This window comes from Haliotis rufescens, unplaced genomic scaffold (genome assembly GCF_023055435.1).
Source record: "Haliotis rufescens isolate VD_foot unplaced genomic scaffold, xgHalRufe1.0.p SCAF_59, whole genome shotgun sequence".
Lineage (NCBI taxonomy): Eukaryota > Metazoa > Mollusca > Gastropoda > Lepetellida > Haliotidae > Haliotis > Haliotis rufescens.
In genome coordinates this window covers 846086-873389 of record NW_025964323.1, presented here as the reverse complement: position 1 = coordinate 873389, position 27304 = coordinate 846086, and the positions used below count along the sequence as shown (strand labels likewise).

General features: G+C 40.0%; 3 protein-coding genes across 5 annotated transcripts; all 3 read left to right on the top strand.

Annotated features, from left to right (window-relative positions):
* The first annotated feature begins 1294 nt into the window (after positions 1 to 1294).
* LOC124142795 (tubulin beta chain-like) lies at positions 1295 to 25971 on the top strand. 3 transcript variants are annotated; one of them, XM_046511457.2, is made up of 4 exons: positions 1295 to 1408; positions 2141 to 2249; positions 2439 to 2794; positions 2978 to 3835. In XM_046511457.2, the coding sequence occupies exons 1-4, from the start codon at positions 1352 to 1354 to the stop codon at positions 3794 to 3796; spliced, it is 1341 nt and encodes a 446-aa protein (XP_046367413.1). In that variant the 5' UTR covers positions 1295 to 1351; the 3' UTR covers positions 3797 to 3835. The 3 variants fall into 3 exon arrangements, with proteins under 3 accessions (XP_046367413.1, XP_048241440.1, XP_046367412.1); XM_048385483.1 differs by lacking the exons at positions 2141 to 2249; positions 2439 to 2794; positions 2978 to 3835 and adding exons at positions 24043 to 24151; positions 24535 to 24890; positions 25107 to 25971 and having other exon boundaries at positions 1302 to 1408; XM_046511456.2 differs by lacking the exons at positions 1295 to 1408; positions 2141 to 2249; positions 2439 to 2794; positions 2978 to 3835 and adding exons at positions 22495 to 22613; positions 24043 to 24151; positions 24535 to 24890; positions 25107 to 25971.
* Positions 8151 to 10780, top strand: LOC124142793 (tubulin beta chain-like). The gene is made up of 4 exons (XM_046511454.2): positions 8151 to 8275; positions 8812 to 8920; positions 9036 to 9391; positions 9914 to 10780. The coding sequence occupies exons 1-4, from the start codon at positions 8219 to 8221 to the stop codon at positions 10730 to 10732; spliced, it is 1341 nt and encodes a 446-aa protein (XP_046367410.1). The 5' UTR covers positions 8151 to 8218; the 3' UTR covers positions 10733 to 10780.
* LOC124142792 (tubulin beta chain-like) lies at positions 15633 to 18372 on the top strand. The gene is made up of 4 exons (XM_046511452.2): positions 15633 to 15745; positions 16170 to 16278; positions 16414 to 16769; positions 17357 to 18372. Exons 1-4 carry the CDS (start codon positions 15689 to 15691, stop codon positions 18173 to 18175), a joined length of 1341 nt encoding a protein of 446 aa, XP_046367408.1. The 5' UTR covers positions 15633 to 15688; the 3' UTR covers positions 18176 to 18372.
* Positions 25972 to 27304: the final 1333 nt, after the last annotated feature.

Sequence of the window (27304 nt, the reverse complement as noted above, 5' to 3'; positions counted from 1 at the left end):
GGGTTCTAGGGGCGGTCGGGTTGCCTAGTGGTTAAAGCGTTCGCTCGTCACGCCGAAGACCCGGGTTCGATTCCCGACATGGGTACAATGTGTGAAGCCCATTTATGGTGTCCCCCGCCGTGATATTGCTGGAACATTGCTAAAAGCGGCGTAAAACCATACTCACTCACTCACGCTATAGAGGGGAATGTCCGATCGACTCTCCATACCTTACAAATGATGGACCCGAGGTCCGATATTATAAGGAATGGATAGTAACACATACATTCTCCTAGTTGTATTACGGACGTGTGATATCATTCTGTTGTTAAAACGCACCATTCTTTTTCACAAATGGACAGTTAGTTGTTAAATATTCATTTTATTGAACCAACATTTCAGTTAAATTACACTTCGAATTAGCAGAACTATATCTTTTTAATTTTTACACTAATGTGGATGATTTTAAAGTCGGAAAACATGTGTCGCCCCCGACCAAGAACTGTATTATTTGATGACGTGTAAAGGCCGAACTAGGTCATAGCGACACATGGCCATGGCAGTACGGTGTAAAATTAACTATTAAATATTTTCATATTTATATATAACTTTGTGTTACATCAGTTCACCTAAAACGATGTTCATGTTAAAACAATTGGATAAACCTTTGACTAGAAACACTAAAAATCTGATAAACATATGAATCCTTGTTCATGGCACTATATATCCTATAGTCCCTGTCAGCATCCTTTTAAAATTGTAACCGATTGAAAAGAAACTCGATTGGTACTTCACGACACTTTTAAGAGACGCGTACCATGTAGTGTAGAGATCATCTCGCAAAGGAGCAACAGTACCCGAAAACAGAGTGCACGTGCGTCACACAGTATAAATACAGGTTACAGAGAGTTCTGGTGTTTTTCAAATATTTCAACCAGAGAATGCTTTGTCGTGGTGTAAATGTGGAGATGTGTTTTATAAATTATTGTTAGTGTTCTGCCAGTTTCTAAATTCAAGTTCATGACAACAATCGATATCCTTCACTCGCCTGATCACATCTTTTTGCCACTGGGGGCACATGCAGACAGATCTGGAAAGGCATCTAACTCATATTAGGCAACTATGATACTAACTGTAGAGATTCGGAAGAAACGGACACCTGGCAAGGTCGCTAATCTGGTGGTTATCCAACGACGATTACAAGGGATTAGGATTACATTTGTTGGTAGTTACCTGCAACACAACCGTCAGCCAATCAGCAACAAGACTACATCCTGGCGATGATATATAAACAACCGCCTTCTTGTTTTGATCAGCAACAACTCAAGTGCAATAAGGATTTCCTCTCACCTTCCTTCCTCCAACATTCAACATGCGTGAGATCGTACATATGCAAGCTGGCCAGTGCGGCAACCAGATCGGTGCTAAGGTAAGTTAGCATTCATATTCTTTGACTTTGTACAGAACGTAATATATGTTACATTTGGGATTACACTTTCTTGGTAAAGTACAAATTCTTGTACACTTTGAGGTAAAGAACAACAACATATCGTAAGAACAAATATACATGTGTTGTTAAAATTTGGTGATAATTTGTTTTCCCTTTATTTTATATACATATTGATATATTATGATTTCGTAAACAAACATGCACAGGTGATATCGACGCAGAAAAAAAACATTACTCTGTTTGATTTGTTGAAGGTTATATACCTGAAATTTCTGCATGGTATTACGTATAACTGAATAGTTCAAAATCCAATCAACGGATAATAAGCAATATTGCAATTAACAGTAACGCTATGTGATTGGTTGAAAATCATGATTAATTGGGTTCATGTCGCTGGCTTTGAAGTATTGAAGTTTTTCTCATGTTTAAAAAAAGTGAAGTTTGGCATTGTGACATTAATATCGTATTCATTATATATGGAGGTCGACCACTGATACATTCCCTGTTCCGCAAGACGATATTAGCGACACGACTGAAATGTTATCGTTTCGGCGTTCATCTTTGCACTAAGATCGCTTTTTGGAATGGGGCAAGGACCAATATCTAATACAAAATAGTAGACCACCCACTTGAGTCATCTGTCTTATTTTGGTGTTCTCTGCAACGTTATTTGGTGGCATGCATGACATAAACTGAATTCTTTAATTTTAGTTCTGGGAGGTGATCTCCGATGAGCACGGCATTGACCCCACCGGTACCTACCACGGTGACTCCGACTTACAACTGGAGAGAATCAACGTTTACTACAACGAGGCTACAGGTATGTGTAAAGAAACTTGGAATTAAAGTGACAGACATAGTCGACTGGTCACCAATAAAGATACAGAAATATTCTGAAAGTAATAAAATATTTAAAATCAACTCATTGCAGATTATTTCTCCTAATACCATCAATGTACATCAATTAAATCAATACACATGTATAACTAAAGTTACGCATTCTTTCCAGGAGGCAAGTATGTCCCTCGGGCTGTTCTCGTGGATCTGGAGCCCGGAACCATGGACTCTGTTCGATCCGGTCCCTTTGGTCAAATCTTCCGTCCAGACAACTTTGTCTTCGGTCAGAGTGGTGCTGGCAACAACTGGGCCAAGGGTCACTACACAGAGGGCGCCGAACTGGTAGACTCCGTGTTGGATGTTGTCCGGAAGGAGGCGGAGAGCTGTGACTGTCTGCAGGGCTTCCAGCTGACCCACTCCCTGGGTGGCGGCACAGGGTCTGGCATGGGCACCCTCCTCATCAGCAAGATCAGGGAGGAGTACCCTGACAGGATCATGAACACCTTCTCCGTTGTTCCATCACCAAAGGCACGTAGAAACAATGGAATAATGAACCCGTAAACATATTGTATACTATTTCATCTTTATTGGTTATTGTTGGATCCTTATAGAATATTTTTTTCTACAATTCATATACTATGATATTGGAAATGTATCGTAATCACCCTGTTAAAGTGATTCAATCAATAATCTGATATCTGCCGTTTCCAGGTGTCGGACACAGTTGTTGAGCCCTACAACGCCACCTTGTCTGTACATCAGCTGGTTGAGAACACTGACGAGTCCTACTGTATTGACAACGAGGCCCTCTACGACATCTGCTTCAGGACTCTGAAGCTGACCACACCCACCTACGGTGACCTCAACCATCTGGTGTCCGCCACCATGTCCGGAGTAACAACATGTCTTCGATTCCCCGGACAGTTGAATGCTGATCTCCGTAAATTGGCTGTCAACATGGTGCCCTTCCCTCGTCTCCACTTCTTCATGCCCGGATTCGCTCCACTCACATCCAGAGGAAGCCAGCAGTACCGTGCCCTGACTGTGCCCGAACTCACCCAGCAGATGTTCGATGCCAAGAACATGATGGCTGCCTGTGATCCCCGTCACGGACGATATTTGACCGTGGCTACCATGTTCCGAGGTCGCATGTCTATGAAGGAGGTTGACGAACAGATGCTCAACATCCAAAACAAAAACAGCAGCTACTTTGTCGAATGGATCCCAAACAACGTTAAAACCGCTGTCTGTGACATCCCGCCACGTGGTCTCAAGATGTCGGCCACTTTCATTGGTAACAGCACAGCCATCCAGGAGATCTTCAAACGTATCTCCGAGCAATTCACAGCCATGTTCCGTCGCAAGGCTTTCCTTCACTGGTACACTGGCGAGGGTATGGATGAGATGGAGTTCACTGAGGCCGAATCCAATATGAACGACTTGGTGTCCGAGTACCAACAGTACCAGGACGCCACCGCCGAGGAAGAGGGAGAGTTTGACGAGGAAGAAGGAGAAGCTGAGGAGGCCTAGAATACTGGTCAAATAAACAAACGGAAATAAATCTTTAAAGAAATGTTCTTTTAAATGTTTTTTGTTAGACACTCTATAGAAGTGCCTTACTCATCAGAAACAATAGTTCTTTACATTTCAACTCAGTATGAAGGATAGCCAATCACGTCAGGAAGGTCGAAACAATCCCGATACGTTTGACTGTGATAACCAACGTCAAGTTATAAGCAGTTTGTTTGTTTATTGTTTAACGCCACAATCAGCAATATTCCAGCTATATGACGGCGGTCTGTAAAGAATCGAGTCTTGACCAGACAATCCAGTGATTGATATCATGAGCATCGCTCTACTAATTGGGATATGCACCAACCAGGTCAGCGAGTCTGACCACCCGCTCCCGTTAGGCGCATCTTGTGGCAAGCATGGGTTGCTGAAGACCTATTCTAACCCGGATCTTCACGGGTCTCTCATGCAGTATGCGGATGAGGGAATAATAATAATAACACTGATACTACTACAACTACCACTCCTATCACCATGACCCCCACCATCCCCCACCACCACCAGCTCCGCCACCACTCCTAATACAACTACCGAGTCCATTAATAATGCACTATTCCTCTCAAGCGAATATTCATGGCGCTACATTTTATATTAATAAAACCGACAAAGCGCTTTCCTTATTGATAAGAAATATGTCAAAAGCAGAGCAGAGTCGACTGCACGATTCCGACTATACCATAAGCATGTGTTTAAGAATCACTGACAAATAGTGATTATACCCTAGTCAATGGATCAATGCACTCGATTTTTATTTCAACTCCCTTGGGGGTATACATACCAAGCTGCCCGTGATGAGGTACTAGAATGTTAACAGTCACTTTACCATCTTATCCTGCTGCTTGTTCATGCTTTCATTCTATCCGCCTGTAAATAAATATGTTTTGGGCCAGGATAATCAGTGGCTGATAGTATAAATAACCTGCCAAGGAACTGTCCATCCATTGCAAATACCACTGGTCGGATGGCGTTATATCGATACAGATACAATGAATGTGTGTCTGACTTTTAAATAGTTACATGTACATAAAAAAAACATCGATCACGACTGATCATGATACACTACTCAATTAAAATACTGTTCTTGATAAGCTTTGTAAAACAAGGGTACACACGTACGTTATGTATCACCAGTGCTCCAGACTAGACATGTAAGCTTCTGTGGGATGTTGGGTCAGAATTGGTCCCCAATAATCTATGCTTGTTGTAAGAACCAACTGAACTGGATGAGGTAGTCAAGCTAAGTGAATTTTGCATGGCATCGTACTACAACGAAATGATACTTTTCTCATAACATCAACCGGTTGTTTTCATGGTTTTGTCACAGATATGTACATGTCGCCATTCAATTTCTGGAATGTTATGTTTGTCGATTCAAATACCATTTTCGCATCCCCAGACGTATAAAACAAGTTATTTATTATCTTTGACAATCAATAATTCGTTTAATTCGGTTATTGCATAGATAAAATATATTTAACGGAGTTGTAGATGGTAATGAATATGTTTAAATGCAATACGTCTGCACACAACTGTTTAAATTAGTGTTTCAAACTGTGGTAATGTATAATGATTCTAAAATCCAATACGAGCGCAAAAATATTTAAAAACTATAAATAAAACTATGAAAGAACTTTACTATATTTAATTGAGATCTCTGAAGTCTGTTGAGCTAATGTTCTTCACATTGTGCCTGTGTTGTTATTCTGAATCAAAATATCAACGTCAGGGGAGAATCAGTCTAAAACCGTTTCCCTCACATGAGATCTGGGCGTGTGGTGATTTCGAATTTAAATTTGCTTTATATGATGCAAAAACATAGCGAAACATAGCGAAATAGCCAGTTGTCAAATCAATGGCCACATGAATCTCGCTTGGAACTGTTGTCCACTTGAATATTTCCGATCACACCATTACTTCACAAGAAGAGCTGAATGTGAAGATTAACTGTGCAGCTCTTGATACAGCTATATATGAACGATGCCATACAATATTTTTAAGTAATATTGAAAATATTAAAAAGTATTAATGACAAGAGAACTGCTTTATGGTTATCCTTCCAATACGACGTTTTAGTAGACACGCCAGGACCTTTATCAAGCAAGTTATCATACACACGGATGCCCAACTAACACAAACATTGGTGACAAATTATGAGAGTGGATAACGCCTGGAGAGGCCTGAAACGACTGAACTGAATTACACTCAGGCCACAGTCGGTGGCACAACAGAATATATCAATGCAATTATAAAATATATACTGTACACTCTAAATATATGTACATATCTGCGCTTGGTGGTGACAAATATACATACACAAAATACATACAGAACATAGAGTAATAATGTGTTTACCTTACGTACAATTTATTTTATTATTTCATTTCAACACTGGGACAACGTCCTTTATGTTCCTAATTTTGAGTTAACAATTTTTCATTTGGTTGAACATGTAAATATTTATGAACAGAATATTTTGCTATCTTTTCCAAATGCTTGACATACAAATAGACAGTGCAATTCATCTCCGACTTCATTGAGATTGAATTTCCGATTACATACGGGGCTATTTTTCCATCTCCCGGTCACAAGGTGATTGGAGTGCAGTATGCAACTACAGTGTGCAGCTTCATCCGCTGTCACCACTGTTTGTTGTTTTTGTTAATCTTTGTTATTTTCCGTGTATCACGTCAAGTCATCTCTGTGTGCTGGGATTTAATCGAAAATATTAAATTGTTCCCTAAAATTCTTGAAAAAAAAAATTATGCTTCATATAGTTGAAAAACAAAAATTGCCTGCCACCATAATGCCATTGATGCAATGCGGTTTTTTTCAGAAAAAAAGAGTACTTTGGCTGATAATTTTATTTTTGTTAAAAACGCATCTATTTGCCGACTGTAACTGTAAAAATATCTTGCCTCAATATAAGACCCCACCCCCTCCCTGGATATCAAATGGTCTCTACCTAATACTTTATCAAGGGTGGATGAATATCGTTCATTACTTCTGGAAAGTTGAAAACAGGACAGAATTCCCTCCTTTGCATATATTTGTTAATTATGTGTTCATCGGCCTCTTTCTATACATCAAAGCAACAAAACTCTTTTCATATTTATTAGTCATAAGAGTCCATTGTACGATTTCGACTATATCATAAGGATGTGTGTTGTGATTCACTGTCAAATACTAATGATACCAGGTATTCGTGAAAAGGTGAGCGTATCCATCGGTGGCACCAGCCACAAACACATACAAAAGCACGTCAATTGTTTACCTGGGGTAAAGGCACGAGACCATATGGTACAAGTCAAAATAGGGAGTTACACCAGATACTTTTTTGACACTGATGCGTCAAATTTTGAAAGGTCTTCGACGTCTCCACCATAAAACTTTCTGATGCCTTTTTAAAGCTTGACTAAAGCCTTTCATGTTGTAACCCTGATCAAGGGAAAGTTGACTATGGGGAAGTTGAAGTCATCCCTCTTGCATGGATATTATTTTATCACTGTGAAGCTTTATGCACAGATCTAAATGTGAAACAGATGAGGTGGTAACATACATACAAACAGAAAGACAGACACTGTATAACACAATTTACCATGCCTTATGCCTAGATCTAAACGCGAAACATATTAAGTTGTTTCATTGTCCCGTTTAATCTAACTCAGCTGGATAAATCAGTGGAACGGAAAGACATGCAATTAATATAACAATTTACCATCCATCCATTCATACATTCATACTTCATACATTTCATACATACAGACAGACAGACATGTATTTCAAATGAGTCTCACTTTGTGTATATACTTGTATTTACAGTACATATAACATAATATTTTATAATACATAAGTGACATAAGTAATATAACAGGTTCGTAAAATATGAAAACAGGTCTTAGCTTAAACCTTTTGCTTATATCCACCGGATGTTAAACACATTAATTGTTCTGAAAGTGGTAAATTATAAAATGATGCGTTTATGTACAATGCATGTTGAAACAGTTAAAAACGTAAATAGTCATTAATCAGACAACACATTAATTAATTACCACAGTAGTGAATGTGCACTACAAAAACACCAATTAGGACATTGAAGGAAACTTTAATTAATTATAGGGAAAGTCAACAGTGTTTGAACAATGACAATATGTGATGATCAGAGTAATGACCCAAAATCGGATTATTCAGCGACGACCAGAGCGGATTAAGATTACAATGTTGTTAGTAACACACACCAGGGCAACCACCTGCCAATCAGTAACAAGAATACAACACGAGTTGTATAAAAGCAGCCCCCATCTCGTTCTGGTCAGTAACACATCAAGTCTGCTTCAGTAATAAGGTCTTCTCTTTCCGTCCTTCCTTCCTCCAACATTCAACATGCGTGAGATCGTCCACATGCAAGCTGGCCAGTGCGGCAACCAGATCGGTGCTAAGGTAAATCAGTTTTCAAATCATGTAATATTCATAATTTAACACACGGATACATATAATACGTATTCAAATCCTGTGTTTATTTCAAATTATGTAAATATTTTAAGGACATGGGTACGTGTAATATTTTCATGCTTTACTGGCTTGTTGGAAATTCCAACATTTTTTATTTATACCTGTCACAACATAAAATGATGCAAGGTAGTGCCAAGTTAAATCAGTTATTGTTCTCTTTGACGCAGAATAGTTGATAAATGTAAGCGTTTTGAGCATATCTAGGCATGGAGGCCAGCAGGGTGTAAATTTATACTTAATTATTATCATTTGGAGATTTTGAGGCGTTCTTACCTTGTCAACAGTTAATGCTAACATTTACTGGATCAGTTACAAACAATGTTATGTTTTCAAGCACTAAATATAGAGTTTACGGAATCGCCATACAATAATGCTGCTATTTAAATACTATTTTCATATTTGTAATCGAAAAAAGGTAACTTGCCTCGTGAAACATAACAAACAATGATTTAAATTGATTCCAGTTCTGGGAGGTGATCTCTGATGAGCACGGCATTGACCCTACCGGTACCTACCACGGGGACTCCGACCTGCAACTGGAAAGAATCAACGTCTATTACAATGAGGCTACAGGTGTGTATGATGTTTGGAAAAAAAAGCAGTTGACTTAAGAAAAAGCAAATACATTTTTACAAAATGTAAAAAGCGAATGACATCAATGTAGGTTAGTTTCATTATTCTTTTCCAGGAGGCAAGTATGTCCCCCGTGCTGTGCTCGTGGATCTGGAGCCCGGAACCATGGACTCTGTCCGATCCGGTCCCTTTGGTCAAATCTTTCGTCCAGACAACTTTGTCTTCGGTCAGAGCGGTGCTGGCAACAACTGGGCCAAGGGTCACTACACAGAGGGCGCCGAACTGGTAGATTCCGTGTTGGATGTTGTCCGAAAGGAGGCGGAGAGCTGTGACTGTCTGCAGGGCTTCCAGCTGACCCACTCCCTGGGTGGTGGCACCGGGTCTGGCATGGGCACCCTCCTTATCAGCAAGATCAGGGAGGAGTACCCCGACAGGATCATGAACACTTTCTCAGTTGTTCCATCACCAAAGGTATGAATACAATACTAGAACACTTAGATTCTAATATTCATCCCGTAGCCCAGCACGTTGGGTGTAAGTGGGACCATGTCTTCTAAGACGCTGCACATTGGTGAGAAGATTTACGTCCAAAGGTTGCAGTGTGGAATCCCAAATTCGCCCTGATTATGATCTTTGGTAAACGTCAAAAAATCCTGAATCACTTTGGGCTATTCTCTCACATCAAACTGACATTGTTTAAAACGGCTTTAACACATACTCTCACAAACTCTCGTATCTGAATGTAATCAACTTTCCAGTCTAATAACTGCTATTTTAGTTATTTCAGTGTGAAAGTTTGAAATATTTGCTCAGTTGCATATCAAACGAATAGAATGTGATCAAAATATCATTTGTGGTTTTATTGTTTTGAAGTTTTTATAATTATGTATATTGTTCAACTGACCGGTTCAAAAGGACCCCATTCCATCGATCGTTGATTTAACTGTCAATGTTTCATTAATCAATTATTAATCTAACGTTTTCCTTTTCTAGGTGTCGGACACAGTTGTTGAGCCCTACAATGCCACATTGTCTGTACATCAGCTGGTTGAGAACACTGACGAGTCCTACTGTATTGACAACGAGGCTCTCTATGACATCTGCTTCAGGACACTGAAGCTGACCACACCCACCTACGGTGACCTCAACCACCTGGTGTCCGCCACCATGTCCGGAGTAACAACATGTCTTCGTTTCCCTGGACAGTTGAATGCTGATCTCCGTAAATTGGCTGTCAACATGGTGCCCTTCCCTCGTCTCCACTTCTTCGTGCCCGGATTCGCTCCACTCACATCCAGAGGAAGCCAGCAGTACCGTGCCCTGACTGTACCCGAACTCACGCAGCAGATGTTCGATGCCAAGAACATGATGACGGCTTGCGATCCCCGTCACGGACGATATTTGACCGTGGCTACCATTTTCCGAGGTCGCATGTCCATGAAGGAAGTCGATGAACAGATGCTCAACGTCCAAAACAAAAACAGCAGCTACTTTGTCGAATGGATCCCCAACAACGTTAAAACCGCCGTCTGTGACATCCCACCACGTGGTCTCAAGATGTCGTCTACCTTCATTGGTAACAGCACAGCCATCCAAGAGGTTTTCAAACGTATCTCCGAGCAATTCACAGCCATGTTCCGTCGCAAGGCTTTCCTTCACTGGTACACTGGCGAGGGTATGGATGAGATGGAGTTCACTGAGGCCGAGTCCAATATGAACGACTTGGTGTCTGAATACCAGCAGTACCAGGACGCCACCGCCGAGGAAGAGGGAGAGTTTGACGAGGAAGAAGGAGAAGCTGAGGAGGCCTAGAATACTGGTCCTCAAATGTATATTCAGAAATAAATCTTCACAAAAATATGTTTCCTTTATATGCGTTAATGTAAACCACATCAGTTGTTATAACAACACATCTTAGAAATGCGTAAAAGAATGAGTTGACATGCTACAGTAAGGATAGAATCACGTCCTTTTTCAAACAACCGCCTCCATGGTCTAGTGGTAGAGCCTCCGCCAGGAGAGCGGAAGCTCCGGGGTACGTTCCCCGTCCGCGTCATACCAGAAACAAGCACCAGCTCGGAGTATACTGTGTCTGAGTGCGTCAAACTGCGGCATGGTATCTCAGTGTGCTTTAACTCAGCGTCAGTCCGGACTAGCAGCCACACACACGGGTGCATGCACGTCGCTATATTAGTGCAATGATCTTGTACGCGACGTTAAACCCCATTTCATCATTTCAAACAACTTCTTTAATATTGGAGACCAAGTGTGGCTAGAATACCAACCTATGGTCCCGACTAATATGTGGATGGGAGAATAATGCTTGTCCACGCAATAATACATCCAAAACCTTGAAAGGCATTTAGAAGTGATACACATAAGGAAGAGAATTTGTGGATGTCAACTTCATTGTTTAGAAGTTGTAATCCATAAATTGTCTTCCTTAATAATAAGTCCGCCCGCAAATAATAAGTTCTGGACCAGGCGAACCTGTGGCTGATAGCATAAGCAACGAGAATGTTCATCTATTGCCAACATGCTTGGTCAAATAGTGATATATCGATGACCAGTTATAGTTACTATAAATAGGTGACATCGATACTGTGCTTTATAATTTAGGAGCAATTGCTGTGTATGTGGCTGTTACATCGTTAAATGAAATTCATCAGTCAGTTGTCAAGGACTACACAAAATACACAATACATTACTCTTCATGACTAGCCATGTCAAGCATGGGTGAACATGAATGTTACACCAACATTCCACGAGACTAGACGTGTTAGCTCTGTGGAGATACAGGGGTAGAGTTGGTCCTCAGTAACCTATGTCGGTCCAATCTCATTAAAATCAGATCTGAGTGCGGGCTACCGCTAAACAAAGATCTAAGGACATTCTATTTCGGGTCACGTCAGACTGACCTTTCGCGAACTGTGACCCACCAATGGAATAACTGACAAGATCCCGACATTAGCCAATAAGAATGCAGCCTTCTCGTGCTTTGCGGCGACTGCGCTTCGAAACATATTTTGACAAGTTATCGTTTACAAATTTGAAAACTGAACAGCAGAACATTCTGGAATGGCTTATTGATGGCCCAGATTGTATGGATTCAGTCATAAAGCCCGTAACTGTCGTTCGGAATACCCCGTGCTAAATTGTTCGAGGTTGCATGATTAGGAACAAACTCTCCGACTGTCACTTTCATGATCTGGTAATCGACGCTCTGATTGGTCGGATGTAAGGTCGTTCTAACGTGACCAGTAATGGGATGTCCTCAGATCTTTGTTTAGCTGTAGCAAGAACTAAGATCAAATGTTAATGGGATTGACGTCTTTTATATGAGGTAACTGAAATGGATTAAGTGGTCAGGTTCGGTGACTTGGTATATTGCTTGTCATCGTACTCAGACAGCAAAATACTTTTCTCGTAGTATCAACAAGTATCTTGTTAGTATGGACCCAATGAAATACATGCAATCGTACATTTCCTAGAATGTCGTGATCTCGGTTTCAAACAGCATTAAGCAATCCTTAGATGTGTTAAGGTGGTTAAAGGTTTGAGACAACCACAAAAACGTTTCATCTTCCTATTGCGCAGTCAAAATTTGTGTACAGAGATAAACACAAGAAGTAGATAATTAATCATTTCTGTAATAAAAGATGTTTACACGTAGTTTATTGTGCAATTCCGAATATAATATCATAATCATGTGCTTAAGAAACACTGTCAAATTGTGATGAAACAGATGTTCACGAAACACTGCTGGCACCTGTCACAAACACAATCAAAGGCAAGTCAGTTATTCACATTCACAAGTCAAAATCAGTCAGCATTATTGTCACTGATGCGTCAAATTTTGAAATGTCTTCCACATGTCTATCATAACACTTTTTTGAAAGATATACAAAAGCCTTGAATGTTTTAACCCTGATCAAACAACTTTCAAGCAACACTGATATGACACTCTTTGAAATCTTGGTAACATGAGGGTATGCTCGATCCCACCTTGAAAGTTGTGAAATGTAGACACCGAAGGCTGGAACTGCTGGAATATTGCTCGACGTAAAGGGAACTTGGACTACTGATATTCAACAATCCGTGTCATTGCGAAATCGTTATTTACGGTTAAACAAAAGCGCATTATTAACACCTTAAAAGCCAAAGGATCAGTGTATGCTATTCATATTAAAGAAACTGTGGTGTGAGTATCATGCTCCCACCAAACGCGCATCCAAATCGTGCGTCGTGTGCACATTGTGAAATACGACCTTAAATTTGAGGAGACTTCAATTGTGTCATTTCAAAATAAATGTATTTTTTTATTGAACTCTATATGAAGCACGGTTTCATTTTTTAGTTCTTACATTTCTTATACGTTCTTACAATTTTACAAAGATACCAACAACGTACTTTGGCAAGTTTAAGACGTGGTTCTTTACAATACTCTGGACACTGAGATGGGAAGGTTCCCTGAAACCTTAACGTTAGAGTACTAATTACATCTATATTATTTTTTGTTTGTTCTTCATCATTTATGACTACTATTCAGACTTAACACTAATAATTAGTAGCATCCCTCGTCGCTTCACTAATGTTATGTTGAAAAGTGACTTCTCCGTCAGAACAATTGTATGTGTGTACCATTAATAAAATTACATTTTTAAAATATTGTATCTGATTCACACATGAAGTGGCTTTAATATATATTATACTCCAAATAGGTGTCATTCTTATATATGTTCAAAGGCAACATAATGAAGCTGAGTGGGGAACATTAACGATCCAGTCACCTCCATTGAGCCCTTAATTAGGCGCTACTAGATGTGTATGTGTACCTTATGGATCCCAACCTGTTCATATTTTGGTATTTAAGCAGGCGTTCATAGGTGATCGGATAAAACGTAGATTCTATCTTTTGGTGATTTGCAATAGTATGCAAATACATTGATAAATGCTTGAGTGAGTCACAATATAAAGTTATACGGCAATATCTTATTTGTATGGCAACGAAGTGAAAATAAACGGTAACTTACCAATTATCAGACATCTTATACCGGGATTAGACAAGGTTGACTGCACTGGTAATTACTTGTTTACCTTAGTCTAAAGTGGAACAGCCCCTCACAAACATCTAACCGAGGAAAGGGAGTTAACTGACTTTGAAAGTTCAGTTTCCACCATTGCCTCGGGAAGATGTACACAAATGACCAAAATGAGTACCAAAATATGAGTTATGTGGAGGATATGTTTATTATGTAATTATTTATATCAATAACAAATATAAACATAGCATAGAATATGTGTCATTAATGTTAGAGAATTGTGATATTATCATAGCTAGCATATCATTATCAACATGATATCACTATGTATGCATAAAAAATCCGTCCATAGCAATTCCATTCATTTGATAAGAATGCAAATTAAACTCTGACGTCAAACGAGTTTATTTTCCCATAGTTTTATAGTTCCATGTTCTATATCACTCAAATAACTACTCCATAAGGTGTGTTTATATCACACAATCAACCGGGCACAGATGAAACATAACTTATAAACACAATCCTAATCTAGTTTAACTATATCACAGATATAAGATATAAAGTTCGTAAAATATCTATATTTTCAGATTGGTCATGACCAATCGCACAGCGATTTATGAGAGACAATAACCATATATATATATACATTGTGTTTCATGATATATATATATATATATATATATATATATATATATATATATATCATGAAACACACTTCTTATCTTATATATACAATAGCTCTTATTTTGAGTAAAATATCATGTTCTCGCGATGTAAAAGGTGAGAGTTTGGTTTGAAGAAATACACCACGTCCTTTCTGTTAAGATCTTAAAACAACACATGGTTGTATAAATTTCTCTCTAATATACGTATGTGAAGGAGATAACAATAAAACATGCATTTCATCTTCGACGCAATTAATACAGATATAACATGTTCTCTTTATTACCTACCTACCTACCTGTAACTATACATACGTGCATGTGTGCCTACCTACATACCTACATACATTCCTACATACCTACATAACATACTCTGAGCAAAATGAATACGACACAAGAAGACTATGAACAACATACACGTATATATAATAGAAAGGTGAATAAAGTTTTCATTGAATTTACCTATGTCTCAAAATGAAACTAAATTAATCTCTTGTCAGGTATAAAACTATTGAAGTTCTCGATGCCATCATTGTGACTACGATTTGTTCTATCTTACACTACTTGTGCTTAAAATGCACAGAAACATTTACATTTTTTTCCAAAACAAATACAAAAATACACGGTCTTGTCATCGATAAAATCTTAATCAAAATTGATTTTACAACTAATGCATTGAACTAAACCAAAGTTCATACACAAACACACACGCACTCAGCTTGTGTGCGCTACAAAAACATAAATTACGACACTGAAAAGACGCAAGACACTGAAACTAATTATATGAAAGGCAGTCTAATTTAATTGGCAACAGTGTCTTGACAATGACAATAAGTGATGATTGAAGGAAAGATACATAAGGTGATTATCCAATGGCGACCCAGAAGGATTACGATTTACTATGTTGTTAGTTACACACGCCTGGGCAACCACCAGCCAATCAGAAACAAGGATACAACGCGAGTAGTCGTATAAAACAGCCTCTATTTCGTTCTGGTTAGCAACACATCAAGTCTTCTACAGTAACAAGGACTTCTCTTTCATTCCTTCCTCCAACATTCAACATGCGTGAGATCGTCCACATGCAAGCTGGCCAGTGCGGCAACCAGATCGGTGCTAAGGTAAATCCGCATTCAAATCATGTTATATTCATGATTTAAAACACGGATACATATAGTATCTGGAGGAATTATACATTTTGTTGAATTTAATATGAAGCACAGTTAGCCTACATATACGTTCTCAGAAAGCTACAAAGATACAGTACCAACGACGTATTGTGGCAAGGTTAAGATGTTTGTATTCTGTACATGACATACCCAGAGGAATCAATCATTTTATTGAACTTTATAGGAAGCAGAGTTTTCATACATTACTGGTTTGTTGGAAATATAAACTTGTTTCTTTGTACCTCGCAAAACATGAAAGCTTTGAAAAGGGAGTGATACGTAAAACAAGTGTAATAACCAATAATATTTGTTCTATTCTGTCACCAAAAAGTGTAACTTGCCTTGTGAAACATTAAAGTAATTAAAATTGTTTTAGTTTTGGGAGGTGATCTCCGATGAGCACGGCATTGACCCCACCGGTACCTACCACGGTGACTCCGACTTACAACTGGAGAGAATCAACGTCTACTACAATGAGGCTACAGGTATGTATAATGATAACGAAGTTGAATTTTCAAGACAAATATTTTATTGAAAAGTGTAAATAGGAATTACATCAATCTACACAAGTCTCATTTTATTGCAAACAATCTAATGCATTGAATGGTTATCTTTTCCAGGAGGCAAATATGTTCCCCGTGCTGTGCTCGTGGATCTGGAGCCCGGAACCATGGACTCTGTCCGATCCGGTCCTTTCGGTCAAATCTTCCGTCCAGACAACTTTGTTTTCGGTCAGAGCGGTGCTGGCAACAACTGGGCCAAGGGTCACTACACAGAGGGCGCCGAGCTGGTAGACTCCGTGTTGGATGTTGTCCGAAAGGAGGCGGAGAGCTGTGACTGTCTGCAAGGCTTCCAGCTGACCCACTCCCTGGGTGGCGGCACAGGGTCTGGCATGGGCACCCTCCTCATCAGCAAGATCAGGGAGGAGTACCCCGACAGGATCATGAACACCTTCTCCGTTGTGCCATCACCAAAGGTACGTAGAAAATATTTCAGTGGCTAGATTCTGATATTTATCCCGTCGCCCAGTTAGTAGGCTGAACATGTGACCTAAGTCTCCTAAGACGCCACAATTTGCTAAACAGATTTACGATCAATCAGCGCATCCAACATACGCACTGAGATTATGATCCTTGATTTTTCTCGATACCATAGCTGAGTTTCTTGACTTCACCAAAGTAATACATGTATAAGACCTTTGGCTTTTCTCACACACTAAACTGACACCTCGTGACACAACTGCACCGTTGTTTCAAATGGCCTTTCAACACGCATACACACACACACACCAATTCGCACATACACACACACCACACGTATACATACACATACAGAGAGTAAAACAAACAAAACTACAACTTGACGTCAGGTCGTAACTATTCAGTCTAATGCTGTTTTAATCGTATTGATAGTTTGAAAAGTTTACTCGAAAGCTTGTCAAACAAACAGTATACAATTAATCATCAGTAGCTTTCGGACAGGTGCAAATGGACTAAAGCTCAACTGAACAGTTCCAAAGGTCCCGATTACATCAGATGATAATGTAACTTTGCTTCGTTTCAGGTGTCGGACACAGTCGTTGAGCCATACAACGCCACATTGTCTGTACATCAGCTGGTTGAGAACACTGACGAGTCCTACTGTATTGACAACGAGGCTCTCTACGACATCTGCTTCAGGACTCTGAAGCTGACCACACCCACCTACGGTGACCTCAACCATCTGGTGTCCGCCACCATGTCCGGAGTAACAACATGTCTTCGATTCCCTGGACAGTTGAATGCTGATCTCCGTAAATTGGCTGTCAACATGGTGCCCTTCCCTCGTCTCCACTTCTTCATGCCCGGATTCGCTCCACTCACATCAAGAGGAAGCCAGCAGTACCGTGCCCTGACTGTGCCCGAACTCACTCAGCAGATGTTCGATGCCAAGAACATGATGGCTGCCTGTGATCCCCGTCACGGCCGCTACCTGACCGTAGCTGCAATGTTCCGAGGGCGCATGTCCATGAAGGAGGTTGATGAACAGATGCTCAACGTCCAAAACAAAAACAGCAGCTACTTTGTCGAATGGATCCCAAACAACGTTAAAACCGCTGTCTGTGACATCCCACCACGTGGTCTCAAGATGTCTGGCACCTTCATTGGTAACAGCACAGCCATTCAGGAGATCTTCAAACGTATCTCCGAGCAATTCACAGCCATGTTCCGTCGCAAGGCATTCCTTCACTGGTACACTGGCGAGGGTATGGATGAGATGGAGTTCACTGAGGCCGAATCCAATATGAACGACTTGGTGTCCGAATACCAACAGTACCAGGACGCCACCGCCGAGGAAGAGGGGGAGTTTGACGAGGAAGAAGGGGAGGCAGAAGAAGCTTAGATACTTTATTGAATACATCAATAAATTTGGAACAATACCAAATATTTTGGATTTTTGCAATAATTATATATTATTGAACTAAGGAAGTTGATACCAGGTGATATTATATTGTTTAAGTTAACAATAAGATTACATAAAACTATTCTGCTTCAGGTATCTGACGAATGCCCAGTCGAAAATAAAGCTTTAAAAATATCGATCTCCATGTATTTGTGTTAATATTGTAGCGATTACCGGAAATTGTAGACACTTCAAGAGTAACACACATGGATGGGGAAAATACAGAGAAAAACGCAGCTCTTGCCTAAGAAATGCCCAAACCTTTCGTTCAAGTAATCTGTTTAAAAGTGAGACAATATTAAAGCTCAGTTACCATCAGCTACTATGGCCCAACGTGAGGTCACCTTACGTGAGTGAGAGCGGGGATATTGATTAGTCCCGCAGGCAACCACGAAAATTAAGATGAAAGTTGAGGCAATGCAGCTCATTTGGTTTTTATGGGGTTCAAATACTTCGAACTTTTGCCTTCAGTTCTATTTCTCGTTATTTTGGGTATATAAGGTAAAACTAGTTATAAATCATGGGTACAATGTGTGAAGCCAATTTCGAGTGTCCGTCGTGATTTTGCTGGAATATTGCTAAAAGCGGCCTAAAACCATATTTACTCTCACACTAGATATAAATACATCAAAAGAAATTTCACTTTTAAAGGACAATGTATTGCCAATCACAAATTACATGAAAGAAATTTCAATGAATTCATTACTTTCTGATTGTGTATATTGTAATTGTGTCTTGTTGGGACTGACTTCAGGCCATCATATATTGTGAGGTTGAATTGGTTTCAGTGACGTTAACATAGGCACTACACAATAACTCCAATTACATATAAAGAATGACAGTATTGCAAGTATATGTATATGTAAGTTTCTAACTGTCACTGTCAGATGCAATATCAGGGCACCTCACTCACTGTTGTTATGTTATATTCAATTTGGCATTTGAATCGTGGGGATTTTAGGTAAGAATACAAGTCCAAAGCTACCTATACTTGTCGTAAGAAGCTACCATTTGGATCTAGTGATTGATATCATGAGAATCAAACTACGCAAGCCTGACCACCCGATCCCGTTAGTCGCCTCTTACGACAAGCATAGTCACCTTTTACAGCAAGCATGAGTTGAGGAGGACCTATTCCATCCCGGATCTTCACGGGTTTAATCGCTCAGAATTGGGTGGCTCGTTAATTATGATATCAGTCACTGGATTGTGTGGTAACAGAACGCCGTCAAATAGCTGGAAATTTGCTGAGTGCGATGTTAAATACTAGATATACAATAATAAAGCCATTAGGGTCTTTGTGCTTTCTCCGATGGGCACGTCATGAAACAAAAACCATGAATACTTTCATCATAAATGCACAAACATACACCATGTTCATGGTCCACTCCCAATAAAGATCCCGGGACAGAACAAGAGTTGACTAATGACGGCTTTGTCTTGTATTGCCATGGCCAACTTCAAACAGATGCATAATGGTGTTAAACAGCATTTACTTATTTACTTCTGATTCTCTTTGAATAACTATAAAATGAATCCCCGTTAATCCAGACGATACCGTTTTCACTGTAATCGTCCGGATAATCCATAACGAACCATGGTTTAGAGTTATGCCCTTTTAATCCGACATCGCATCTTCAAACAGATAATCCTGAAGGATGACTTGACAATTATAGGTAACGAGTTCTCGTTACACATGGACTATTTTTAATTTAGAAACCTATGATTGTGGGTTCGAATCCCGGTTCGCCCCAATTATGTTTCTAGGTTTGTCAGCACCATACCCGTGCTCTTGGGTTTCACCGAAGTGGTAAACGTCTGAAACCTGCATCACTTCGGGCTTTCCTCCCACATTAAGCTGACACGCCGCGATATGACTGGAATACTGTTAAAAGCGGCGTTAAACCCAACTCACTCACTCAAGCAAACACTTACTTCTCTATGCAGATTATTGCCCTTTTCGTGAACACCTGCTGTCATCACTGATTTTCAGTATTCCGTTCATATAATTGTGTCTTTCACGTCCGATGGAATCCGTTTTGGTGAATAATCGAGAGTGATTATTTTTTGACGTTCCAAATAAATGACTATATATTCCACCTATGTATTCTCTGCCCATCACGTTGTTACAGTATTATCTTTCTGTTGGCATTACTTACACACGCTATCCCAGTCAAGCATGCAATTGTTAACGTTGTTACTGTTATTCTCTACTGTAAATCCTCCACCACTATATATATTCTGTACAATGTTCCTCATTCAGTATTGCTTGACAACGGTATTAGGATTTAAACCGAAACGTCGCCTTTATCGTATTAAAGAAGTTGTTATCCAATAATTGTGTCTACTTTGTAATGACTATATATACACGTTTTATATACGATAGTTAAGTCAAGTTAGTCAATATGAATACGAACACACACACACACACACACACACACACACACACACACACACACACACACACACACACACACACACACACACACACACACACACATATATATATATATATATATATATATATATGCGCCGCATAACAGTAGTATTTGTGGCGTCATAATGCCTATGATGTAATAGTGACAATAGAGGGAGAAGTAAAACGTAGTCCTAGGCAACAGCCAAAGTTATGCTTTTGACGTCATAAAGCATATAACGTCATAGCTAGTGATGTTTTTTCTATATTTAATTATGTTTAATACTTATACACCTGATGAAATCACCTGTATATATATATATTTTACCACAACAGTTAGAAAAGCAAAGTCAATGTGCAGATTTGCTATAAGCCCATACTATTGGAGGCGATCTGGGCTATAATTGATCTTCATCAACACAGAACTGGGCTATTGCTGAGTCCGGCGTTAAACAGTAAATAAACAAATATACAAATAATTGGAGGCTTGAACCAGACATTTACAAAGATGAACATTCACACAATGAAACACGGTTGCTCTGGGTCCTTTAGATACATACGCAAAATATGTAACTATATGACATGGGTATTTTTGTGTAGACAGACAGATGACAGACTATCAAATATTGATGATAGCAGGTGTTAGCGTGAAGGTAAGCGTATGTGGCCCCACCCGTCACAAACATATGCAAATGCAAGTCCAGAGTTAACCTGAAAAACACACGGGTACAAGTCATAATAACTAAAAGAATTGCATCTGACGTCCTTTCTTCATTGATGCATCAAATTTGGAAATGTATTCCACATGTCTGCCATAAAATGTTTTGAATGTTTTGCTAAGATTTTAACCTAATCGAACAACTTTTACGATAGAGTGTGACGCTCTTGGAATATGTCATCCATTCAAACCTATGTCCTCAACCAGTGTTGTTCTCTACACGTATATCTACCTACCCAGCGATGGTCAACCTAATTATTCTCCACAACTATTTACAAGACCCACATGTAGAAAGGGGCTGTAGGGTAGCCTAGTGGTTAAAGAGTGGGCTTGTCGTGCTTCAAGTCCCGGTTTGATTCACCAAATGGGCACATGGTGTAAAGTCGTGATATTGACGGAATATTGCTAAAAGTGGCGTAAAACCAAACTCTCTCACATGCAGATTGTTAAGCGAATCAAACCGTGTACTATAATCTCTGTTCCGATTGTGTACGCAATGGAAAAGAACTTTATATCCAAATCTTTACAGTTGTGTGGGGTTTTTTTAACGTTAGGGTTTCACCGTATTAAAACCAAAGGTATCGACCAAGCACCACGTCCAACATTTCCGTGATTCATGTTTATCTGGGAACTTATCGAAAAACCAACAAAACAGATTATCTAGCATGGGCTGCCACGACAAATGTGATAAACGCTTGTGTTATAAATAAAGAGCTACAAAAACATTTCCGTAATTAAACAAATATATTATAAAAGGAAAGCGTACGATACCGACTGTATCAAAATCGTGTATTTATGAGTCAATATTTTTGAAAGCCCTGTTGAGGCTTTGAATATTGTAGTCTTTATCAAACAACTTTTGAGCTCTTTGAAATTTTCGTAGAAAGAGCTCAATTGTACCCAAACAGTTTCAGAATTTAAATCTGCCTAAATATATTAGTTCATCCGTAAAGATGTAGTTTACGGATTATCACGGATGAGTGAGTACTGTAACCTTGGATTAGGATTAACCGTGTTTGTAGCGACTAAGAACCCAGCGACAGTTAACCAATCATTTGTAAGAGGCCAATAATCCATAACAATATAAAAACAGCGACCGGTACTTCTGGTCAGTTACAACTCAAGTGCCCAGCTTGTATTCCACAGTAACAAGGACTTTCGTCTCCGTTCTTCCCCCAACATTCAACATGCGTGAGATCGTCCACATGCAAGCTGGCCAGTGCGGCAACCAGATCGGTGCTAAGGTAACACAATTATCATGTATCAATGCATCTGACAGGTGTCCAGTTCCGACAAAATATAATCATATCATTGTATTCGTATGTTTAACAAGTTTGACATTTTCTAGTTGGAGACATGGAATCTGTACCTTATCTGTACCTTACCTGTACCTTATCTGGACCTTAACTGTCAGTATCTTAATGCAAGGAAAGATAAGTAAACATGGTACACGTTTAAGGTCATAATGCAACTAGGACTATAAATGGCTTCGTAAAGCATCGGCATATCATTAGGGGAGCATGTCATTGGCATAGATGTCCTGAAAGTCCATCTGTACAAACGCTCTGATACATATATATCACACTTTCCATGGTTATTATTTCAGCACTCCGTTTAATTTCAAACTGTTACAATGTGATTAACATTCAGATAAACTCTTGTTCGATTAGTACAGGGGAGGCAGCTCTTTTTTCGTTATTAAATTTCAGAAATCAGGCCGTCAGGTAGTATCAGTGCCTCAAGTCGTGGCAATACCGTCATCATGGTCATAAGAAACAGGGAAACATGTCTGCATAGTCACACCCTTTGTGAATTTCGGTTTAGGTCAGGTCAGGATTGGTGACTTGGTTGACAACGTGTCAGCCTACACCGACGACAAGGATCGATGCTCATGGAGGCAATAACTGGATTGCCTGGTCCACACTCGATTATTTTTAGACTGCCGTGATATGCCTGAAGTATTGCTGAGTGCGGTGGTAAACAACAAATAAACACACTGCATAGTTACACGCAAAACATTATGCAATTATAGATTATAGCAGTCAGACACCTTTAGCCTATATGCGTCAATCGTGTTAAGCTTCTTAAATTGTTAGCCATACTCTGGACTTGGTGAACCGTGAACTCATGGAATATAAGGAGTCTCAGAAGTCAGTCATTTCCATAGAAGAAATTGTTATGTGCTTTAAAATATACTGACATCGACTACTCAAGTATAACTCCAGTATATTCTTACAACACATATATACTGTTTCGTATTACACACTGTGTATGTGTTGTCTGGCATGCGTGGGGGAGCCATGGCGTCTCTGGGATGCAATGACGTCATCCCCAAAACGGATGACGGCATAAAACTCCACCCTAACTGAACAGGCTGGTTTGCAAAATACATCAAGAAACATATTTAATGTGATATTTTCGAGAAGACAACAGCCAAAATAATTATATTCCGGTCGCCATGCCGAAATTTGACTTTTGTCAATAATGGTAATCATTCGTCGTGAGCTTGTTTTTATAATTTCCTAATTTCGAAAACAGTTGAACATAATCAATCCGCTCAAGGCACACAGTCCGACCTGTTTAGTAATTTATTTATAATATTTATCTTTCATTACATTTATATCCATCTTGAAAATATTTAGAAGAAACACTAATGCTTATATTTGATTCCAGTTCTGGGAGGTGATCTCTGATGAGCACGGCATTGACCCCACCGGCACCTACCACGGCGACTCCGACCTGCAGCTGGAGAGAATCAACGTCTACTACAACGAGGCAACAGGTGTGAAAAGGATACATTTATGAAAAAATCAATGAATCAAATAATAGCAAACTGTGTAATTATTATTCAATTCCAAATATCGTTTAACATGTTTAACAGTGCTTTCGCAAACACCTTGTGCCATTGTTAATTGTAATCACAAAAATAAACAACGTATCATAATTGCGCTGGAATACATCCAAAATGCAATGACGATATCACTATGGAATAAGAGGAATAGCATTTACAACAAGCAGTTCTGAGTAAGACCCAAAGAGCAAAAACGTACAATGGTATGCAGACATGATTACTGATCTATGAATGACAATGTGTTCCTCATCACTGTTAATTAGGTTCATTTAATAACACGAAGAAGCGCTCATGCATTGATTCTTCCTTTCCAGGAGGCAAGTATGTCCCCCGTGCTGTGCTCGTGGATCTGGAGCCCGGAACCATGGACTCTGTCCGATCCGGTCCCTTCGGTCAAATCTTCCGTCCAGACAACTTTGTCTTCGGTCAGAGTGGTGCTGGCAACAACTGGGCCAAGGGTCACTATACAGAGGGCGCCGAGCTGGTTGATTCCGTGTTGGATGTTGTCCGGAAGGAGGCGGAGAGCTGTGATTGTCTGCAGGGCTTCCAGCTGACCCACTCCCTGGGTGGCGGCACAGGGTCTGGCATGGGCACCCTCCTCATCAGCAAGATCAGGGAGGAGTACCCTGACAGGATCATGAACACCTTCTCCGTTGTTCCATCACCAAAGGTATGTACTAATAAGACACATGTTGCCGCTTAGTCTGAATATTATCGTGCTAGCAGTGTGGTTGTGTCACTCCATCTTCGATAATAACACATCTTCTGTGGATTCCAATCTAATGGATGATTATGGAGTGTATGTTTGATTTGAATAAAACATTTCCTTTGGGCCATGCCGAATCAAGCAATGAACTGATATTGTTGTTGTTTCTTCTTTTCCCAGGTGTCGGACACAGTCGTTGAGCCCTACAACGCCACATTGTCTGTACATCAGCTGGTTGAGAACACTGACGAGTCCTACTGTATTGACAACGAGGCCCTCTACGACATCTGCTTCAGGACTCTGAAGCTGACCACACCCACCTACGGTGACCTCAACCATCTGGTGTCCGCCACCATGTCCGGAGTAACAACATGTCTTCGATTCCCTGGACAGTTGAATGCTGATCTCCGTAAATTGGCTGTCAACATGGTGCCCTTCCCTCGTCTCCACTTCTTCATGCCCGGATTCGCTCCACTCACATCCAGAGGAAGCCAGCAGTACCGTGCCCTGACTGTGCCCGAACTCACTCAGCAGATGTTCGATGCCAAGAACATGATGGCTGCCTGCGATCCCCGTCACGGACGATATTTGACCGTGGCTACCATGTTCCGAGGTCGCATGTCCATGAAGGAGGTTGACGAACAGATGCTCAACGTCCAAAACAAAAACAGCAGCTACTTTGTCGAATGGATCCCCAACAACGTTAAAACCGCCGTCTGTGACATCCCGCCACGTGGTCTCAAGATGTCGGCCACTTTCATTGGTAACAGCACAGCCATCCAGGAGATCTTCAAACGTATCTCCGAGCAATTCACAGCCATGTTCCGTCGCAAGGCTTTCCTTCACTGGTACACTGGCGAGGGTATGGATGAGATGGAGTTCACTGAGGCCGAATCCAATATGAACGATTTGGTATCAGAATACCAACAGTACCAGGACGCCACAGCCGAGGAAGAGGGAGAGTTTGACGAGGAAGAAGGAGAAGCAGAAGAAGCGTAGACTTGCTACTGCCCTGTACAGTCAGAAATAAATCTGAATCTAATTGGCAATTTTGTTTCTATTTATATTCAACAATTCATACGAGTATCGAAACGTGAGATAGTGATTTGGGTTTAACGACGCTTTTAACAGTCTTCGAGTTATATTAACACAACGTGTCACCTTAATGGAAAACCCAAAGTGATGCAGGGCTCAGACGTTTAATAATTTTGCGAAACCCACAAGCACGGGTAGGGACCTGACAAATGTAAAAACATAACTTGGGCGGCGTTTGTCAAAGAAAACATGTTAATCGAAAATATTGAAGATACAATTATCTGCCATGTGCCACTTTAGAAACAAGAATTATTTTGAACGCGACGCCAAACGAAATTTCACGTCACCTCACCTTAGCAACAAGAAACGACATCACAATATATAATTATATACATACACTTACTATCTTTTTTTTTTAAATATTGAACTCTAAACGAACAGTTACATTGTCTAAAAGGTTGTTATCCATAAAAAGTCTGAGGCCGAGCCCAACATGAACGACTTGGTGTCCGAGTCCCAGCAGTACCAGGACGCCACCGCCGAGGAAGATGGAGAGTTTTATGAGGAAGAAGGAGAAGCTGAAGAAGCTTAGCATGACATACTGTACCTTCTGGAATAAAATATGACTTCATTTACATCTATATTTTTATATATTTCTTTTATATCTTACCCCATCTACTATCTAGTTGTCCCTCTCTCTAGTTTGAAAACAAAATTGGTTCAACAGAATTATGCACTTAAAATATAACAAGAATCTTCGGCACATGGATTACACCACATTTTTAAAGTCTTCCTATTATTAAAACAGTGAGCGACAGGAAAGGCCGAATTGAACAGGTTTCTTGTTGAACCATGGCGAGTCATCTTATTGTGGATGGAAAGTCGGACGTGATGCAGGTCACAGGCGTTTCACCACTAACACATGTACACCTTTCCACAAAACTATCTTAGCGCTAAGACGTGATTCCTTTGTCAGCACCATACCTGTGCTAGTGGGTTTCACCAAGGTGGCAAACGTCTGAGACATGCATCATAACTTGAAGTTTTCCTCCCAAGTAAAGCTTTTATGCCGTGATATATCTGGACTACTGTTCCTTGAGGCGGTACCCCTCACACACTCATTCACTGCTTCAGTGGGAGGGTCAAGGTAATCCCTCTATTGATCTACCCCTGAGTGACTTTATCACGCAAACTAGAATGAATTTGGAAATTATTCGTTCTGACTGGCAGTCAAACGTCTTGATAGTTACGTGCGGAGCAGAATGAAACCTTACGAGGCTTAGTTGATTTTCTTAAGGGGTTTCAAGAATGCTTCAAATTGTATAGCGACATGTATTTACGTG

Bases quoted from the DNA above. Each gene is read 5' to 3' on its own strand.
- LOC124142793 (XM_046511454.2), top strand. From the start codon at position 8,219: ATGCGTGAGATCGTCCACATGCAAGCTGGCCAGTGCGGCAACCAGATC. The intron at 8,276-8,811 runs GTAAATCAGTTT...AATTGATTCCAG, and splicing joins GCAACCAGATCGGTGCTAAG to TTCTGGGAGGTGATCTCTGA. The intron at 9,392-9,913 runs GTATGAATACAA...TTCCTTTTCTAG, and splicing joins CAGTTGTTCCATCACCAAAG to GTGTCGGACACAGTTGTTGA.
- LOC124142792 (XM_046511452.2), top strand. From the start codon at position 15,689: ATGCGTGAGATCGTCCACATGCAAGCTGGCCAGTGCGGCAACCAGATC. The intron at 15,746-16,169 runs GTAAATCCGCAT...AAATTGTTTTAG, and splicing joins GCAACCAGATCGGTGCTAAG to TTTTGGGAGGTGATCTCCGA. The intron at 16,770-17,356 runs GTACGTAGAAAA...GCTTCGTTTCAG, and splicing joins CCGTTGTGCCATCACCAAAG to GTGTCGGACACAGTCGTTGA.
- LOC124142795 (XM_048385483.1), top strand. From the start codon at position 1,352: ATGCGTGAGATCGTACATATGCAAGCTGGCCAGTGCGGCAACCAGATC. The intron at 1,409-24,042 runs GTAAGTTAGCAT...ATTTGATTCCAG, and splicing joins GCAACCAGATCGGTGCTAAG to TTCTGGGAGGTGATCTCTGA. The intron at 24,891-25,106 runs GTATGTACTAAT...TTCTTTTCCCAG, and splicing joins CCGTTGTTCCATCACCAAAG to GTGTCGGACACAGTCGTTGA.